This window comes from Balaenoptera acutorostrata, chromosome 14 (assembly GCF_949987535.1).
Source record: "Balaenoptera acutorostrata chromosome 14, mBalAcu1.1, whole genome shotgun sequence".
Lineage (NCBI taxonomy): Eukaryota > Metazoa > Chordata > Mammalia > Artiodactyla > Balaenopteridae > Balaenoptera > Balaenoptera acutorostrata.
This window is the reverse complement of record NC_080077.1, coordinates 82,977,837-82,998,768: the sequence shown is the minus strand read 5'-3', so window position 1 is coordinate 82,998,768 and position 20,932 is coordinate 82,977,837. Positions and strand designations below refer to the sequence as shown.

The 20,932-nt window shown below is 38.9% G+C and overlaps 1 protein-coding gene across 2 annotated transcripts in view; it reads left to right on the top strand.

Annotated features, from left to right (window-relative positions):
- The window catches only part of CD109 (CD109 molecule), a 130,087-nt gene that overhangs the window by 70,793 nt on the left and 38,362 nt on the right, over positions 1-20,932 (top strand). For both annotated transcript variants that reach the window (XM_057528034.1, XM_007166643.2), the window contains 7 exons: positions 1,057-1,281; positions 2,106-2,207; positions 2,293-2,355; positions 3,803-3,979; positions 7,491-7,643; positions 18,998-19,072; positions 19,624-19,681. In XM_057528034.1, coding sequence (XP_057384017.1) covers positions 1,057-1,281; positions 2,106-2,207; positions 2,293-2,355; positions 3,803-3,979; positions 7,491-7,643; positions 18,998-19,072; positions 19,624-19,681 — 853 coding nt within the window. The remainder of the gene's footprint in view (positions 1-1,056; positions 1,282-2,105; positions 2,208-2,292; positions 2,356-3,802; positions 3,980-7,490; positions 7,644-18,997; positions 19,073-19,623; positions 19,682-20,932) is intronic.

Below are 20,932 nucleotides of genomic sequence, written 5' to 3'. Positions count from 1 at the left end.
AGGGAGGAGGAGCTGCCTGTAGGATAGGGATGGGGGGTCATTCAGGGATGCTTTATGGAGAAGTGGAAGACTTAGGCTATTTGTTACAAGATCAGCAGCATTTTCAGTGTTTGGACGTGTGGGTGGGGAACAAGATGAACTGAGACATCTACACAAGGCGAGAGCTTTGGTTGGCAAGCCAGGGTGCCTTCAGGTGACAGCGACTGGACCGGGGCAGTGACAGCAGAGAACTCGTGTCCAGGAGCAGTCAGAGAGAAAGCAGGAGGCGAAGCTTGGGGATTGCAGAGGGTCCTCCGTGTCTCATGTGCTCTAAGCAGCGAAGATCTTGGTGCCTTATGAATGTGGGAGGGGTGTGGCGAAAGCAGCGTTCCAGGGGGACTTGGGGGGGGGGGTCTGGGTGCAGGAGGAGGGCAGCAGCCCAGCCATGAGGCCAGCAGGAGGCTTGCACTGCTGACTGTGGGTGGAGAGCATGTAAGAGTTGTAAGACTTGGTGTGCATTGGATTTGGAAGGTGGGGAGAGGGAAGGGAAATTCAGAGATGTTAAGTCTGACGGAATTGTGGTATTAGCAAAAATAGGAAAGGCGAGATGGTTTCTCACTTTTAGATGTACTGAATTTGAGATGACAGGGATGTACAAGTAGAAGTTTCCTGCAGGGGGTTGGAGGTATTGAGTATGAGCTCCAGAACCAGGTCAGGATGGCAGCAGGAGTGCCGAGACCTTTGAGGGTAAATGATAATGAGACTTTGACAAATTCCCACATTTAGGGAGAGGGAAGGGGGATAAAAAAGGACACTGAGAGGATGTAGGAAGAGGGGTATGCAGTGAAAGAGGTTATTGTGGAGCCGTGGAAGGTAAGAGGAGCCATAACAGCCAGACGGGAGGGGAGGCCGCCTAGAGAGAGAGAGACCACTGAACCTGGAAGTTAGGGGGCTGCCGATGATTTTTGAGAGTTCAGTTTCATGGGAACAGCACAGATGGAAACTGGATTCAACTAAACTTGAATCCTTTGCTTCTCTTGTTTACCTGATTTCAAAATGTTTTCTTTTGACAATTAGGTGAAGGTAACCCGTTCTGATGGCAATCAACTGACTCCTGAAGAAAGAAGAAATAATGTAGTCATAATGGTGACGCAGAGAAACTATACCGAGTACTGGAGTAGATGGGGTGGTGGAAATCAGGAAATAGGGGCTGTCCAGATCATAAATCATACTGTCCCCCCAAATGGAATCTTCAAGATTGAATTCCCAATCCTGGACGATTCCAGCGAGCTACAGTTGAAGGTACCATCTGTTTCCACCATCATTATGTTACTGCAGCAACCTTAAAATTGTCATCTTGTGGTAGGCACTCCACCCGTTGGGAGGTCACTTTGGTACACAGGAAGTGGACACATATTTTTATTTTAAAAGAATGGGGGAAAGGGTTAAAAAGTGATTTAATGACAGTAGCTGAGAATTAGACTGAATGCTTCATTGTAAATTCATTTTGAAGAGCAAAGGAAAATAGTGATCCGAAGATATGATGGAGAAACCCCCAAACTCCCAGTCTAGGTGATTTTCCATCATTTGAAATGGTGTTTTGGCAGGAGCTGCGATCAAAGGGGAATATATTTTTTACCTTTACACTCCTTTGCTGTACTGAGACCCCCAGCCGTTCCCGCTCCCTTTCTCGTGGTCACTCAGCCCTGTCACAGTGTGGCCTCTGAGTTTTTCTCTCACCAGTGGTAGACTGAGTGAGCTGATATGATTTCTTGCTTATAGTTGAGTTCTGTATTGTGGGGAGAGGAAAGGATTCCTTTTCCACTTCCTTCTTTCTTCTCACCGTGTTTCCTGATAATACACCTTTGTTTTGGAAATAAGTTAGGACTGTACTTTTTTCCTCTTAGATTATGATGATGAAGACCATTTTACATGTTTACAGCTATCACTTTCTTTATAGTGTAAGCTGTAAAATGATGAAGATCCAATGTCTGGGGAATGTATTGTTTCCTGCGTGAAGAATAGTGAAAGTGAATTTATCTTTCAGTGATTGTCCAGCAGGTAACATCCTTTAACAAGGTGTTTCTAAAGATGAAACTTTATGGTTGCCTTTTCTTTTGTTATAGGCCTCTTTTCTTGATACCGTGAGTAGCATGGCAGTTCATGATATGTTTAAGTCTCCTAGTAAAACGTACATCCAGCTAAAAACAAGAGATGAAAATATAAAGGTAATGATTACAATCACTTGTTAATTATAATTGGACTGTCTTGCCACTGATAATGTATATATTAATTAAAGTATTTTTTTTCTAGGTGGGATCACCTTTTGAGTTGGTGCTTAGTGGCAACAAGGAGTTGAAGGAGTTTAGCTATATGGTAATCTCTTACAGAATCTAAATTTATGATCTATTGTAGAATCGTTTGAAACAATGTCTACCTTAATTTTAAACTGAACTTACTGATTTTTAAAATTCAGCCTCACACTTAAAAGAAACTATTATATTTTAATGTATTGTATGTTATACATGCACAGTATGTAATATTTATATACGTTCTTACAGAGTTTTCTTTTTTTTCTTTTATAAATTTATTTATTTTTACTTTTGGCTGCATTGGGTCTTCGTTGCTGCGCACGGGCTTTCTCTAGTTGCGGCAAGTGGGGACTACTCTTCGTTGCTGTGCGCGGGCTTCTCACTGCGGTGGCTTCTCTTGTTGCAGAGCACGGGCTCTAGGCATGCGGGCTTCAGTAGTTGTGGCACACAGGCTCAGTAGTTGTGGCTCACAGGCTCTAGAGCGCAGGCTCAGTAGTTGTGGCGCATGGGCTTAGTAGCTCCGCAGCATGTGAAATCTTCCCAGACCAGGGCTTGAACCCGTGTCCCCTGGATTGGCAGGCAGATTCTTAACCACTGCGCCACCAGGGAAGTCCCTCTGACAGAGTTTTCTATGTCTAGGTTGTATATAAATTTACTTTGCAAAATTTTACATTTTTTTCCTTTTCCACAATGGATTATTATAGGACATTGAATATAGTTCCCCGTGCTATATAGTAGGACACTGTTGTTTATCCATCCTATATATATATACTTTGCATCTGCTAATCCCAATTCATCCCTCCTCTACCCTCCCCACTGACAGCCACAAGTCTGTTCTCTGTGTCTGTGAGTCTGTTTATGTTTTGTAGATATGTTCATTTGTGTCATATTTTAGATTCCACATATAAGTGATATCCTATGGTATTTGAATTTCTCTTTCTGACTTACTTCACTTGGTATATTATCGTACTAGGTCCATCCATGTTGCTACAAATCAGCCTCACACCTTTTTAAGCTGTCCTTTTTATATTGAAATCAAACTTTTTTTCTTTCTTCACCTGTATTTGCATTTCCAGTTTAAGATGAATAATGAAATCTTGCATTATGTTTAAAATTTAAAATTCTATGAGATAAGCCACATATGTTCATTACAGAAAATTATAAAACATATGGAAAACAAAAACAAATAAAAATGCTCCCCATAAATTGTAGTTTTGCTAATCCAGCTCTCTCAGTGGTGCTCTGCATTCCTTCCACTCAGAAATAGATTCTTGACCATCAAGCTGCTGTTGGCTCAATTATGGTTGCTTTATCTTATCCTTTTCTAATTACCAACGTGTACTCTCTGTGTTGGTCAGGGAGATTTATTTTTGTGTGTGTGTTCAAAAAGGATTTGAAGTTGCTTTAAGTCAAGAATTTGTATGTTTGCTTAAAATTGTGATAAACATAGCTGCCATTGAGATTCTCACTAGCTTTAGCATAAAATAAAACTCATGTATTCTTCTTTTCAGGTAGTGTCCAGGGGACAGTTAGTGGCCGTAGGCAAGCAAAATTCAACAACTTTTTCCTTAACACCAGAAAATTCTTGGGCTCCAAAAGCCTGTATTATTGTGTATTATATTGAAGATGATGGGGAAATTATAAATGATGTTCTGAAAGTTCCTGTTCAGCTTGTTTTTAAAAATAAGGTAAGATTTAAGGTAATGATGTTTAAAAGAAAACTTCATATTAGTAAAGTCTGAGAAATGTAATATTTCTTTAGAAAAGTGTCATGAAACCAAATGGGTTAGACATTTATATTCATTTCTAGAACTATGGATAAACCTCTTCATATTTAATTACTGTGTATCTATTTTCACCTGTGGAATTATTGGACGCTGTGCGTCTTCTTTGTAAGTCATGGTTCTTGGCTTTAAGTCTTTAATTCAAATCCAAGCTCTTTCAGGATTTCCCAAATGGTGGAGTCAATATTGCTCTGCCATGGAATTCCAATGGCAATATACGTGTGGTGTTGCTATTTGTGTGGGAGTGAAGTGAGGGGTGTAGGAGGGAGTGAGGCATCTGCAGTTAAATGTGGAAGGAGAGCTGGGCTTTGGTTTATCCATTTCATCAGTCTGGAAACTCACCCAGGACAAATTTACAATGAGCTTGGCTGCTTTGCATGTGGAGATCTCTGTGGAGTTTTGTCTCCACACACAGCAGTGATTTTTATAAACTAAGGTGTATAGCTTGTGGAGGAAACACTCCTTGGCCCCAACTCTGAGAAGTAACCAGATTGTAAGATTGACAGGTGGAGTTCAATTATCTCATACGTATTAAAATGAGCCATTGTTCTCACTAAAGGCTGCTGCCGTCTCAGGACCTCTGAAGCAAAATAATCATTATTATTATTATTATTAATATTTATTTATTTATTTGGTTGCGCTGGGTCTTAGTTGTGGCAGGTGGGCTCCTTGGTTGCAGCTCCAGGGCTCGTTAGTTGTGGCTCACTGGCTTCTTAGTTGCAGCACGTGGGCTCCTTAGTTGTGGCATGCGAACTCTTAGTTGCAGCATGCGTGTGGGATCTAGTTCCCTGACCAGGGATCGAACCCGGGCCCCCTGCATTGGGAGCGCAGAGTCTTATCCACTGCACCACCAGGGAAGTCCCCGATAATCATTATTTTAAAGTAGTGATTTGCAGAGTGCAGTTCTTCTGGTAGCATTTTCCCCCTTGATTTGTTAAAATTTTAAGAAGTAACAGTTGTTATCCATGCCTTTTTTATAGAGAACTGTTAACTAACTTTGACTGTCAAAACATGATACAAACTTCTATCTTCTGTCTTATGAAAAGAATATTTTAAAAGACAGTGCTGTATTCTGTCAGTTTCAGGGCACAATTTTTGACTTCCAGTGACTCCATTAATCCCCTGAGAAAGGTGAATTTTAAAGTAGGAGTAAGGCTTAAACGTGGAGGCACAGATCTCTGAAAGGGAGAGCAGGTTCTAAAAAAACGTTGCCGTGTGAAAGGCTTTGAGGAAGCAGACCGTATAAATAACTTCCAAGAAATTTCTTAGATATGAGAGATAAGAAAGTAGTTTCAGTTGTGTTTGCAAAGATAAGTCTTCAATTTTTATATGATAATGTTTACCACATTTACTCTGCAAGAAACTGCATATTTGGAGATAAACTATGTTTCAACACAAGAACATTAATGAATCTTTGTTGATGTTCAGTAATGACTGTGGAATAAATGAATGAGATGTGGAAGGGGCAAGAGATGTAGTTTTAGAAATCATCCACACAGAAGTGCAGGTTGGAGCCATGGGGTCATGACGTGCAGAGTAAAGAATGAGAAGTGCAAAGTTTGCATACGATACTCCTCCTTACCCCTTGTTTAAGGTATAAGTGGAGAAGAGTCAACTAGATACAATGGCTCAAGAGGCATGTGAAAGAAAGATGGCATTGGACAAGTTAAACAGGCAAGGAAGACTTTGTTCAAGACATTTGCAATAGGGGAGAGAGACTGAACTCAACTCCACTGAAACAAAAGGCAGGAGGGCTTTTAAGCACTGGTGTGAGTTAATGGAAAAGTACTGGAAGACCCTGGGGGAGGGGTTGGTCAGTGTGATTAGGCCATCTGTGTTTGGTAACTGGAGTTTATATAAGTTAGGCTTCTATTCATCCACAGAGACTGGGAGAACAGTCAGGACTCTTTCTTGATGATTACACTTCAAAAGGATGACTCCCAGGTCTTTGAGAGAGACATTGCTGCTGGTGAAACTGGCAGGAAGCCGGGAGAAGATTTACATCTCAAAGGGACAGAGAAAACATTAACAATTGCAATTTTTTTAAGAAAAGGGAAATTGGGTGCTTAATGTCAGGAAGAAGCCTGTTTCTAAAGTTCAGGCAAGCTGAGGGGGACATTAAGGCCATCTTGATCAGGTGGTACAGTCACTGGGGCACGGGATTGTTGAAACAGAGCTGGGCAGGATGAACATTCCTAGGAGGAAGAGGCCTTAGAACATAGCCGTTGGGTTCAGCCGGGATGAGAGGATTGATGCTCTTTAAGAAGTCCATCATCGGATGAATGGATAAAGAAGGTGTGGCACATATATACAATGGAATATTACTCAGCCATAAAAAGAAATGAAATGGAGTTATTTGTAGTGAGGTGGATGGACCTAGAGTCTGTCGTACAGAGTGAAGTAAGTCAGAAAGAGAAAAACAAATACAGTATGCTAACACATATATATGGAATCTAAAGGAAAAAAAAAAAAGGTCATGAAGAACCTAGTGGCAAGACGGGAATAAAGACACAGCCCTACTAGAGAACGGACTTGAGGATATGGGGAGGGGGAAGGGTAAGCTGGGACAAAGTGAGAGAGTGGCATGGACATATATACACTACCAAACGTAAAATAGATAGCTAGTGGGAAGCAACCGCATAGCACAGGGAGATCAGCTCTGTGCTTTGTGACCACCTAAAGGGGTGGGATAGGTTGGGAGGGAGGGAGATGCAAGAGGGAGGGGATATGGGAACATATGTATATGTATAACTGATTCACTTTGTTGTAAAGCAGAAACTAACACACCATTGTAAAGCAATTATACTCCAATAAAGATGTTAAAAAAAAAAAAAAAAGAAGTACGGGTAGGACTGTGCTTTGCTGAGTGTAATGACAGAGGAAGTTCAGGCAGCCGCAGAGGCACAGAGCGTGGGGCCTGACTGTGTTGGTCTGATGGCCTCGTCCTGGGGAAAGACACCCCTGCCCAGTGCAGCCGGTTCTGGGAGGCCCCGGGGCTCTGACTTGCACGCACTGACTTCTGAGTCCAGGTGGCCAGTGTGAAGGCACCGGCAGTTTCTTTCCTCTTTCCTGTCCCCCCTCTTGGATACTGGCCCTCTTCATGTACATCAGACAGTGTCTCGTCTTCAGCACCGGCTGGGGGCTGTGGGGTGGGAGGTGGAGAAAGGGTAGAGAAGTGAAGGAAGACTCTGATTTATGCCTCAGTGAGAGGTTCCATGACTGGCGAACACTGTGGGGCTGAGGTTTCTTTTCACTCCTTTCCCTGGAGAAGGCTTGTGTATGGTTTTAGAATGGTCCCCGAGCCAAGGCAAATGTAGAATCTTTGCTAGATTTTGTCATTCATCTGCTATTGGTAAGACGTAAGAAATGCTTTGAAAAAGTGTAATGTATCAATCCTGTTTTCTCCCTTTCTTAGATACAGCTATTTTGGAGTAAAGCCAATGCTGAACCATCTGAGAGAGTCTCTCTCAGGATCTCTGTGACGCAGCCAGACTCAATAGTTGGGATTGTAGCTGTCGACAAAAGTGTGAATCTGATGAATGTCTCAAACGATATTACAATGGAAAATGTGAGTTTAGCTATTTTTTCATTACAAAAATACACATTAAAAGAGAAAAAAAGAAACTTTATTGTTACTTCAGGTATCTAAAGGAAATTTCATGAGTTCCTTTTCAAGTGTAAGTCAGTAATCAGTAAAGCTTCTGAATGAAAAGGATCTGCGTTCCAGTTGTTAATGTTGGAAAGAGGCTATCGTGGTCAAGTGTCTTTGCTGTCTTACATGAGAAATGCCACTTAGAGTCTTCCCTCATTTTCATACTGTATTTTAACTGAAGACTCTTGAGAAAGTACTAGGAAATGGACTTGCACAATTCTGAATGACATTGGAGAGAGCTTTAGGTAATTATGTAGTACTTTCTATTTTGGTTGTACATAATGGTTATAAGTAATTACAGTCCCCATTGAATCAGGAATTTGCAGTATATTGAGGGAGTGAAAAATCATGTTAACCTGCAGAAAACTTACAAACCAAGAAATATATGAACATCTAGTGTTATATAAACTAATCACCTATTCGTTAGTCATTTCATTTTTATTTGTAAGCTCTTTTGTTTTGAATTTTATTTTATTTTTATAAATAAAGCAGGTCCTTATTAGTTATCTATTTTATAAATAAAGCAGGTCCTTATTAGTTATCTATTTTATACATATTAGTGTATATATGTCAATCCTAATCTCCCAATTCATCCCTCCCTCCCCAACCCCCTGCTTTCCCCACTTGGTGTCCACATGTTTGTTCTCTACATCTGTGTCTCTATTTCTGCCTTGCAAACCGGTTCATCTGTACCATTTTTCTAGATTCCACGTATATGCGTTAATATATGACATTTGTTTTTCTCCTTCTAACTTACTTAACTCTGTATGACAGTCTCTAGGTCCATCCATGTCTCTACAAATGATCCAATTTCGTTCCTTTTTGTGGCTAATATTCCATTGTATACATGTACCACATCTTCTTTATCCATTCGTCTGTCGATGGGCATTTAGGTTGCTTTTATGACCTGGCTATTGTAAATAGTGCTGCAATGAACATTGGGGTGCATGTGTCTTTTTTTTTTAACATCTTTATTGGAGTATAATTTCTTTACAATGTTGTGTTAGTTTCTGCTGTATTACAAAGTGAATCAGCTATATGTATACATATGTCCCCATATCTCCTCCCTCTTGTGTCTCCCTCCCAGCATGTGTCTTTTTGAATTACTGTTTTCTCTAGGTATATGCCCAGGAGTGGGATTGCTGGGTCATATGGTAATTCTATTTTTAGTTTATTAGGAACCTCCATACTGTTCTCCATAGTGGCTATATCAATTTACATTCCCACCAACAGTGCAAGAGGGTTCCCTTTTCTCCACACCCTCTCCAGCATTTGTTGTTTGTAGATTTTCTGATGATGCCCGTTCTAACTGGTGTGAGGTGATACCTCATTGTAGTTTTGATTTGCATTTCTCTAATAATTAGTGATGTTGAGCAGCTTTTCATGTGCCTCTTGGCCATCTGTATGTCTTCTTTGGAGAAATGTCTATTTAGGTCTTCTGCCCATTTTTTGATTGGGTTGTTTGTTTTTTTTTAATATGTAGCTACATGAGCTGTTTATATATTTTGGAGATTAATCCTTTGTCCATTGATTCATTTGCAAATATTTTCTCCCATTCTCAGGGTTGTCTTTTCATCTTGTTTATAGTTTCCTTTGCTGTGCAAAAGCTTTTAAGTTTCATTAGGTCCCATTTGTTTATTTTTATATTTCCATTACTCTAGGAGGTGGGTCAAAAAAGTCTTGCTGTGACTTATGTCAAAGAGTGTTCTTCCTATGTTTTCCTCTAAGAGTCTCATAGTGTCCGGTCTTACATTTAGGGCTTTAATCTATTTTGAGTATATTTTTGTGTATGGTGTTAGGGAGTGGTCTAGTTTCATTCTTTTACATGTAGCTGTCCAGTTTTCCCAGCACCACTTATTGAAGAGACTGTCTTTTCTCCGTTGTATATCCTTGCCTCCTTTGTCATAGATTAGTTGACCATAGGTGTGTGGGTTTATCTCTGTGCTTTCTATCCTGTTCCATTGATCTATATTTCTGGTTTTGTGCCAGTACCATACTGTCTTGATTACTGTAGCTTTGTAGTATAGCCTGAAGTCAGGGAGTCTGATTCCTCCAGCTCCATTTTCTTCTCTCAAGATTGCTTTGGCTATTCGGGGTCTTTTGTGTCTCCATACAAATTTTAAGATTTTTTTTTCTAGTTCTGTAAAAAATGCCATCGGTAATTTGATAGGGATTGCACTGAATCTGTAGATTGCTTTGGGTAGTATAGTCATTTTCACAATATTTATTCTTCCAATCCAACAGCATGGTGTATCTCTCCATCTGTTTGTGTAATCTTTGATTTCTTTCATCAGTGTCTTAAAGTTTTCTGAGTACAGGTCTTTTACCTCCTCAGGTAGGTTTATTCCTAGGTATTTTATTCTTTTTGTTGCAATGGTGAATGGGATTGTTTCCTTAATTTCTCTTTCTGATCTTTCGTTGTTAGTGTATAGGAATGCAAGAGATTTCTGTGCATTAATTTTGTATACTGCAACTTTACCAGATTCACTGATGAGCTCTAGTAGTTTTCTGGTGGCATCTTTAAGATTCTCTATGTATAGTATCATGTCATCTGCAAACAGTGACAGTTTTACTTCTTCTTTTCCAATTTGGATTCCTTTTATTTCTTTTTCTTCTCTGATTGCTGTGGCTAGGACTTCCAAAACTATGTTGAGTAATAGTGGTGAGAGTGGACATCCTTGTCTTGTTCCTGATCTTAGAGGAAATGCTTTCAGTTTTTCACCATTGAGAATGATGTTTGCTGTGGGTCTGTCATATATGGCCTTTATTATGTTGAGGTAGGTTCCCTCTATGCCCACTTCCTGGAGAGTTTTTTTTTTATCATAAATGGGTGTTGAATTTTGTTAAAAGCTTTTCTGCATCTATTGAGATGATCATATGGTTTTTATTTTTCAGTTTGTTAATATGGTGTATCACATTGATTGATTGGCATATATGGAAGAATCCTTGCATCCCTGGGATAAATCCCACTTGATCATGGTGTATAATCCTCTTAATGTGTTGTTGGATCCTGTTTACTAGTATTTTGTTGAGGATTTTTGCATCTATATTCATGAGTGATAGTGGTCTGTAATTTTCTTTTTTTGTGGTATCTTTGTCTGGTTTGGTATCAAGGTGATGGTGGCCTCGTAGAATGAGTTTGGGGGTGTTCCTTCCTCTGCAATATTTTTTTCTTCTATTTCTTTCCTCTGCAAGTTTTTGGAAGAGTTTGAGAAAGATGGGTGTTAACTTGTCTCTAAATGTTTGATAAAATTCGCCTGTGAAGCCATCTGGTCCTGGACTTTTGTTTGCTGGAAGATTTTTAATCACAGTTTCAATTTCATTACTTGTGATTGGTCTGTTCATATCTCTATTTCTTCCTGGTTCAGTCTTGGAAGGTTATACCTTTCTAAGAATTTGTCCATTTCTTCCAGGTTGTCCATTTTATTGTCATAGAGTTGCCTTTAGTAGTCTCTTAGGATGCTTTGTATTGCTGCAGTGTCTGTTGTAACTTCTCCTTTTTCATTTCTGATTTTTTGATTTGAGTCCTCTCCCTCTTTTTCTTGATGAGTCTGGCTAAAAGGTTTATCAATTTTGTTTATCTTCTCAAAGAACAAGCTTTTAGTTTTATTGATCTTTGCTATTGTTTTCTTTGTTTTTATTTCATTTATTTGTGCTCTGATCTTTATGATTTCTTTCCTTCTACTAACTTTGGGTTTTGTTTGTTCTTCTTTCTCTAGTTCCTTTAGGTGTAAGGTTAGATTGTTTATTTGAGATTTTTCTTGTTTCTTGAGGTAGGCTTGTATAGCTGTAAACTTGCCTCTTAGAACTGCTTTTGCTGCCTCCCATAGGTTTTGCATCATAGTGTTTTCATTGTTATTTGTTTCTAGGTATTTTTTGATTTCCTCTTTGACTTCTTCAGTGATCTCTTGCTTATTTAGTTACGTATTGTTTAGCTTTCATGTGTTTTGTTTTTTACATTTTTTCCCCTGTAATTTATTTCTAATCTCATAGCGTTGTGGTTGGAAAAGATGCTTTATATGATTTCAATTTTCTTAAATTTACCGAGGCTTGATTTGAGACTCAAGATGTGATCTATCCTGGAGAATGTTCTGTGTGCACTTGAGAAGAAAGTGTAATCTGCTGTTTTCAGATCAAATGTCCTATAAATATCAATTAAATCTATCTGGTCTGTTGTGTCATTTAGAGCTTGTATTTCCTTATTAACTTTCTGTCTGGATGATCTGCCCATTGGTGTAAGTGAGGTGTTAAAATCCCCCACTATTACTGTGTTACTGTTGATTTCCTCTTTTATAGCTGTTAGCATTTGCCTTATGTATTGAGGTGCTCCTATGTTGGGTGCATATATATTTATAATTGTTATATCTTCTTCTTGGATTGATCCCTTGATCATTATGTAGTGTCCTTCCTTGTCTCTTGTAACATTCTTTATTTTAAAGTCTATTTTGTCTGGTATGAGTATTGGTACTCTAGCTTTCTTGTGATTTCCATTTGCATGGAATATCTTTTCCTATCCCCTCACTTTCAGTCTGTATGTATCCCTAGGTTTGAAGTGGGTCTCTTATAGACAGCATATATAAGGGTCTTGTTTTTGTATCCATTTAGGAGCCTGTGTCTTTTGGTTGGAACATGTAATCCATTTACATTTAAGGTAATTATTGATATGTATGTTCCTATGACCATTTTCTTAATTGTTTTGGGTTTGTTTTTGTCAGTCCTTTTCTTCTCTTGTGTTTCCCACTTAGAGAAGTTCCTTTAGCATTTGTTGTTCCTTTAGCATTTGTTGTAGAGCTGGTTTGGTGGTGCTGAATTCTCTTAGCTTTTGCTTGTCTGTAAAGCTTTTGATTTCTCCATCGATTCTGAATGAGATCCTTGCTGGGTAGAGTAGTCTTGGTTGTAGGTCCTTCCCTTTCATCACTTTAAATATATCATGCCACTCCCTTCTGGATTGTAGAGTTTCTGCTGAGAAATAAGCTGTTAACCTTATGGGAGTTCTCTTGTATGTTATTTGTCATTTTTCCCTTGTTGCTTTTAATAACTTTTCTTTGTCTTTGATTTTTGTCAATTTGATTACCCTGTGTCTTGACATGTTTCTTCTTGGGTTTACCCTGCCTGGGAATCTCTGCGCTTCCTGGACTTGGGTGGCTATTTCCTTTCCCATGTTAGGGAATTTTTTGACTATAACTCTCTTCAAATATTTTCTTGGGTCCTTTCTCTCTCTCTTCTCCTTCTGGGACCTGTATAACGTGAATGATGGTGTGTTTAATGTTGTCTCAGAGGTCTCCTAGGCTGTCTTCATTTCTTTTCATTCTTTTTTCTTTATTCTGTTCTGCCCCAGTGAATTCCACCATTCTGTCTTCCAGGTCACTTTTCTGTTCTTCTGCCTCAGTTATTCTGCTATTGATTCCTTCTAGTGCATTTTTCAATTCAGTTTTTGTATTGTTTATCTATGTTTGTTTGTTCTTTAATTCTTCTAGGTGTTTGTTCTTTAATTCTTCTAGGTCTTTGTTAAACATTTCTTGCATCTTCTCGATCTTTGCCTCTATTCTTTTTCTGAGGTCCTGGATCATCTTCACTATCATTATTCTGAATTCTTTCTGGAAGGTTGCCTATCTCCACTTCATTTAGTTGTTTTTCTGGGGTTTTATCTTGTTCCTTCATCTGGTACACTGTCCTCTTTCTTTTCATTTTGTCTGTCTTTCTGTGAATATGGTTTTTGTTCCACAAGCTGCAGGATTGTAGTTCTTCCTGACAGGCTGCAAGATTGTAGTTCTTCTTGCTTCTACTGTCTGCCCTCTGGTGGATGAGGCTATCTAAGAGGGTTGTGCAAACTTCCTGATGGTAGCGTCTGGTGGTAGCTAGAGCTCAGTGTTGCTCTATTGGGCAGAGCTCAGTAAAACTTTAACCCACTTGTCTGCTAATGGGTGGGGCTGAGTTTCCTCCCCATTGGTTGTTTGGTCTGGGTGACCCAGCACTGGAGGCTACAGGCTCTTTGGTGGGGTTAATGGTGGACTCCCGGAGGATTCTTGCAAAGGAGTACTTCCCAGAACTTCTGCTGCCAGTGTCCTTGTCCCTGCGGTGAGCCACAGCCACCCCCCAGCCTCTGCAGGAGACCCTCCAACACTAGCAGGTAGGTCTGGTTCAGTCTCCTATGGGGTCACTGCTCCTTCTCCTGGGTCCCCATGTGCACACTACTTTGTGTGTGCCCTCCAAGAGTGGAGTCTCTGTTTCCCCCAGTCCTGTTGAAGTCCTGCAATCAAATCCCACTAACCTTCAAAGTCTGATTCTCTGGGAATTCCTCCTCCCATTGCCGGATCCCCAGGTTGTGAAGCCCAACGTGGGGCTCAGAACCTTCACTCCAGTGGGTGGACTTCTGTGATATAATTGTTCTCCAGTTTGTGAGTCACCCACCCAGCAGTTATGGGATTTGATTTTATTGTGATTGTGCCCCTCCTACTGTCTCATTGTGGCTTCTCCTTTGTCTTTGGATGTGGGGTGAGTTCCAGTGTCTTCCTGTCAATGATTGTTCAGCAGTTACTTGTGATTCTGGTGCTCTCACAAGAGGGAGTGAGCGCACGTCCTTCTACTCTGCCATTTTTAACCAATCTCTGTAAGTTCTTTATATGTCCTTGTCAGTGAAATCTAGACTGTATAACCTACATCCATTGACTGATTAACTACAGTGATTAACAACACATCAGGAAGAAAGATATATATGTATAGGCTAATTTGGTCATCTTGTTGTAAAATCAATCCATTTGAGAAACATTATACATTTTTCTTCAGTCTATCCAGCAAATTTTTCTCATTCCTTTTTTAAGAAAACTCCTTTAAAACCAATTGGTCACTTTTTTTCTCTTGCCTTCACTTATATTCACATTATATTCTAAAAAGTCTGTAGCATTTTGCGTTTGATTTAACTGCATATAGCATCCTTCATTTTACAGCTTGCTAAATATCTTAATAAATATATTATTTCATTTTTCCTTCCATGTATATGTGTACACACACAAATACACACACACACGTGCTCTCTTTGTCTCTGTCTCTATATCTCGCTGTACATTTACATTAAATTTTGTCAGATATTAAGATTGCTATCCCAGCTTTCTTTTGATTCAAATATACTTGGCTGGTATATTTTTCCATCCTTTTATTTTCAACCTTTTGTAAGTTTTTGTTTTACCTATATCTTGTAGATAGCATATTATTATATTTTGCTTTTGTTTTTTTAATCTAATCTGATAGTGTCTTTTAATAAGCTTATTTAACCCATTTACAAATTAGTCCTTGCTCTAATTAAGACTTATTTCTGCTTTTTTATTTCATATTTTAAAATTTAGACTACTTCCTTTTTGTTTCTTTTTGTTCTTCTTCCTGTGGTTTTGGAAGTTATACATTCTATTTTTATTTCCATGATAGATGCCCTTAACTCATGAATTGTGCTTATATTTATTTATCCTTATTGATTTCTTAAGATTATCAATATTTGTATCTTCATCTGAGAAGGCAAGCATTTTAGTGTGCTCTCATATTCTTATGCATTCTTTTTGTGTCTCCCTGTCTGCACCTCCTTCCCCAACCCTGGCCAGATCATGTTGCTGTTGTACAGAATTTTCGTTCTTTGTCATGAGGAATTGCCCTTTCAATATATACTCTCCCTTCATTTTTTGATTCTGGAAATTTACATCCATTATTTCTTCCTATAGTTCTCTTCTCTCCATTTCTTCTCCTTTTCAGAGATTGGCACTTCTACTTTTTTTCTCCATATCTCAGCTTTTTGTTTTATGTTTTTTGTCTCTTTTGTCTTTTATTTATTTCTTTGGGAGAGTTCCTCAATTGACTCTTTCTGCTCACTGATTATTCATCAGCTGTATCTATCCTACTTTGATGGATATCCTACTTTTATATCAGCTGTTATACTTTTTAATGTCTATTATTTTCATTTGGTTCTTATATTTTTTCTTGTTTTATATTGCTAATATTTTACCTTACCTATATTTACTATGTTTATTTTAAATTCTTGAGCTGACTTTTCAGTATTCTGCTTCACATGTTGTATGTTGTCCAGTTGGATGTCTTTTATGGAAATTATACTCGTTGGATGGCTAGTTGATTTGGCTGCTACTCTGATAATGTCTGTTGGGGAAGGCTGAACACCAAGCTCCAATCTGTGTATGTCTTGTGAGTTTAAAGAGAGGCGAGAGGTTGAGCTTCAGGGACTCGAGAACTACTCTTGATCCTCCCTGTGTGCTGTCCCCTTCCACTCAACGGTTCACTTTTAAGCTCTTAGGGAAAAGCAGCCCAGGAAGAGGCGGTCTCTTGAGGTGATGACCCCAGCCCTGAGGGTTTGGAGGAGTAGAGGAGGAAGAGTGAGTGCTTGAAGGCCAGGGGTCTGTTCACGTTTCCTCGCCCTCTCACACCAGAAGGCAGAGGTGCTCACGTTGTATTATCCTGGCCACACTGCCTGCCTGCTGGCTGCTGGTTTTGGCAGTGAAATTGCAAGGAATGATTGTCCTGAGGCTACCTTCTGAAGAGAAGCACTAGCAGAATTTAAAAACCTCCCTCCAACCGTCATCTGACTGCTGCTTGTAGCAGCTTTCTGCCATCTGCTTCCTCCAGCACTCCAAATTGAGATACCCTTCCCTCTTCTGAGGGCTTTCTTGTTCTACTCATCCAAGTTTCTTGCTTGCTTTTATTGTTTCTCCAGATTTGGCTCTGGAGGAGGGAGTCAAGAGCCTATGATAATAGACTGTTTTGGTTGCTTTCATTCTTGTTAAATTTATAGGTGATGCCCAGAGACTCTTGAATGCCTTAGATCCTAGATCTTCCAGAACTAATTTTCAGATACCAGACTTTCCTTGCTGCAGCTTTGACAGTGCCTTTCACTGAGCCAGTGAGAAAAGGAGGACTTCTTTATGCAAGAGATGCTTCTTCCTAGATAATTCCATTGATTCACACCTGAGTGTCAGCAGAAGGACATCTTGCACATATTGGTGTTCTGTGGCAGAGTTGGAGTTATGGAACGAAAACCTTTTCTCTCCATCCTATCTGGCTCTGGCTCCGTTGTCTATAGTTGAGCTAACTATATTGGCTAGCTTGTTGAGATATTATGAAATTTTCTGTTTTCTCATTCCGTTGTTTTCTTCTTTGTACCTGTTCTAGCACCATGTTTACTTAACATGGATGTAGCAGTGGTGTTGTTAGTATAGCAGAAGCAGTGGTTTGGGTGTTTAATTTTAAACTTGGTGTGTTTTTAAACTTACACTTAGAACCTTTAGTAATTTTTTCCCTGTCTTTGTCTTAGTTTGTCAGTCTTAGTGCTAATGTAAATAAGGGAAATGTATCAAAATAGTTGCCAAAAAGCGTGTAATATCTTAACTTTTTTTTACCATAGTAAAATATATATAACATAAAATTTGCCTCTTTAACCATTTTCAGAAGTACAGTTCAGTGGCATTAATTACATTCATAATATTGTACAACCATCATAACTGTCTATTTCCAAAATTTTCACCACTCTAAACAGAGACTCTGTGACCATGAAGCAATAACTTTCCATTACCCCCTTCCGTTAACAACCCTGGTAACCTCTAATCTACTTCTGATTTTCTGAATTTGCTTATTCTAGATATTTCATATAAGTGGAATCATACAATATTTGTCCTTTTGTGTTTGCCTTATTTCACTGAGCACAATGTTTTCAAGGTGCATCCATGCTGTAGCATGTATCAGAACTTTATTTCTTCTCATGGCTGAATAATATTCCATTGTATATATATGCCACATTTAGTTTGTTTATTCTTCTATTGATGATGCTTAGGTTGTTTCTACCTTTTGGCTATTGTAACTAATGCTGCAATGAACACTGGTGTACACATATCTCTTTGAGTCCCTGTTTCAGTTCTTTTGGGTATATATGTAGGATTGGAATTGCTGGGTCATATTCTAATTCTGTGTTTATATGTACCAGTTTTACTCTTTTAGTGTATTTCACTCACTCTTGCTAGCAATGAGTACGGTTCTTAAAAAATAGCATTGCTTATGGGATACATGCAAATATCTCGTTATTGAAGAGCTATCTCATTGATGTAATTTGCATCACTTTGATTATCGATAAGGTTGAATATTTTTCTGCTTATTCATAATTTGTGTTTCCGCTTTTGTGAATTGTCTCTTTGTGTTATTTTAAAGAATTTAGTTAACTGACTTTTTAAAAAAAAATAAATTTATTTATTTATTTTTGGCTGAGTTGGGTCTTCGTTGCTGTGTGTGGGGTTTCTCTAGTTGCAGCAAGTGGGGGCTGCTCTTCGTTGTGGTGCGTGGGCTTCTCATTGTGGTGGCTTCTCTTGTGGCAGAGCACGGGCTCTAGGTGCGCAGGCTTCGGTAGTTGTGGCTCGCGGGCTCAGTAGTTGTGACTTGTGGGCTCTAGAGTGCAGGCTCAGTAGCTGTGGCACACGGGCTTAGGTGCTCCATGGCATGTGGGATCTTCCTGGACCAAGGCTCGAACCTGTGTCCCCTGCATTGGCAGGTGGATTCTTTTTTTTTTTTTTAAAGAGGTAGTTTTTTTTTTAACTTATTTTTTTTGGGGGGGTTTATTTATTTATGGCTGTGTTGGGTCTTCGTTTCTGTGCGAGGGCTTCCTCCAGTTGCGGCAAGTGGGGGCCACTCTTCATCACGGTGCGTGGGCCTCTCACTGTCGTGGCCTCTCTTGTTGCGGAGCACAGGCTCCAGATGCGCAGGCTCAGTAAATTGTGGCTCACGGGCCTAGTTGCTCCGTGGCATGTGGGATCTTCCCAGACCAGGGCTCGAACCCATGTCCCCTGCATTGGCAGGCAGATTCTCAACCACTGCGTCACCAGGGAAGCCCCTGGCAGGTGGATTCTTAACCACTGTGCCACTAGGGAAGTCCCTAACTGACATTTTTTTAGAACTTATATTAGCCATTAAATTGAACCCATTTATCTTTGTCAAAAATATGAGTCATTTTTAATGCTGATCTCTACGTGTTGGTCTTGTCAACAAGCCCACACTTCTTAGGCATTCTGGATTGCTGAACAGAATAAAAATAAGTTTAAAAAAGAAATGTAATTTTGGCTGATTGAATTATGAACATGACATTTACATATGCATTATTCCTCCATTTGTGTCATTTTCAAATTTGATAAGCATATGGGCTGTCTCTTATCTAAGGTATATATCAGAACTGTTGAGAGGGCAGAACAGGTTGATATGAATGCATTCATTCCGTATATTTTATCTTTCCTTAGGTGGTCCATGAACTGGAACTTTATAACACAGGATATTATTTAGGCATGTTCATGAATTCTTTTGCAGTCTTTCAGGTATGTTTAGTTTGCTATATAATTCGAAAAGATATTAATATATTTTACTGCTGCAAAGTTAACTTCAGAATTAATTATCTAAATTTTGAAAGGTTAACCTCTTATTAAATTTATTTAATTTAACCTTTTATTAAGTGTGTTATATAAGTGTAATTTGAAATGGAAAGATAGTCATCCTTCTAGTTTTAAAAGCAAATGAATAAATTCACCATTAGAGAAATAATGGAATTTGTCATTATAATTTCTTTCTTTTATATCACTTCCCTTGACCTTGAAATGTCTCTTTCTTCATGTGAGAGTGTGTGTGTGTGTGTGTGTGTGTGTGTGTGTGTGTGTGTGTGTGTGTATCTGTGTCTGGGTATGAGAGAGAATATATACTCATGTATGTACCTAAACTCTCAAAAATGAGCAAGAGTTAAAAAAAAAAGGGAACTACTTTCACATGCTACACAAAAACAAATGAGCAAGAGTGAGTTAGGAGTATGGGAGTCTGACAATTTAGAGGACATTTAAAGTTTTATTTAAAAGAAAATTAAAATTATTCTTTCTAGGAGTGTGGCCTCTGGGTGTTGACAGATGCAAACCTTGTGAAGGATTTCATTGATGTTTGTAAGTGAAATCTGGCAAAGTGCTTTTAAAGTAATTAAGTCTTTCATCTCAAGTGTTTATAGTTACTTATGTAAGTATGAATACTTTCTGGTTGAACATGAATATTGTAATTTTCATTTTCTGTTCTCTTATCCTACAGTGTTTGCAGTTTAATGTACTTGAAAGTACATCTGGACCATGACATGGAGTGTTTTTCACCTCCTGTCTAGATCTTTGTAATGAATGCTTTCCATTTGCTCTCTGTAATTTTTTGACATGGTTATATTTTTGGACATATTGGAAGATCTTATGCCTCCAATTTGTGTTGTAAACTGTGGTGTTATTTTGGAATCAGTTAAAAGGGGCAATGTATTTTTGAAACATTTTTGTTCTCTAGCTTTTCATTGTTCACCTAGAAAATAGCCCAGATGTCATAAAGTGTGCTGTCAAGACACACACACACACACATACACATACACACGCACGCACGCACTTGTCTCCTCAATCTGAGTTCTTCGCGGGCAGAGTCACATCTGTACATCCTAGTTCCCTGGATTGCTAAATAGAGTTGACCACCCAACTAATTAAAAGAAGTGTGCTTTTAGGAAGAAGTCATAAAACATTTTGACTGAAGGAAATGTATAAATGAGACTGATTAATTCTAGAAGTTGTTCTCTTTTCTTTCAGGTAAAATCATACGAAATCATCTTGAAAGGCCACAGAACTATCATAGTTTCTATCCATGAATTCCCTGTTTCTGTCACGTGTTCCCAGTTAGTCCACACTAAGCCCCAGGCTCTCCAGCTTTGGGTTGTTTCTTGACACCACAGGACACCTGACCCTCTGTCCTGAAGTTATAAGAATAATTTTATAGTCTTAAAGATTTTATGAAATCATTATGATCTCTATGTATTAAAGACACGTGGCACATTTAGCTTTCTTCATATAATCTATCCTAGGCAGCCTTCCAGACCAATCTATGCTTTTCCATTCTCTCTCTGTCAGTCTCAGCTTTTACCCATCTTTGTTGATGTTTGCTTATCGAATCCTGGTGCACACTGTAATACTCATTCTATTGTTTGTAATACTTATTGTAATCTTTACCTTTTCTGAGACCCTTCTACCTTTTCACTGTAACAGAAGAAACCTGATACTCTTACTAGCATATTATGTTGCTAGAAACCTTCAAGTGATTGACATTAATTTCTCTTCCTCTTTTCTGGTTCAGGGTCAGTAGGTGCATAGGGTTCAGTGTTTTCTCAGCTACTTCAA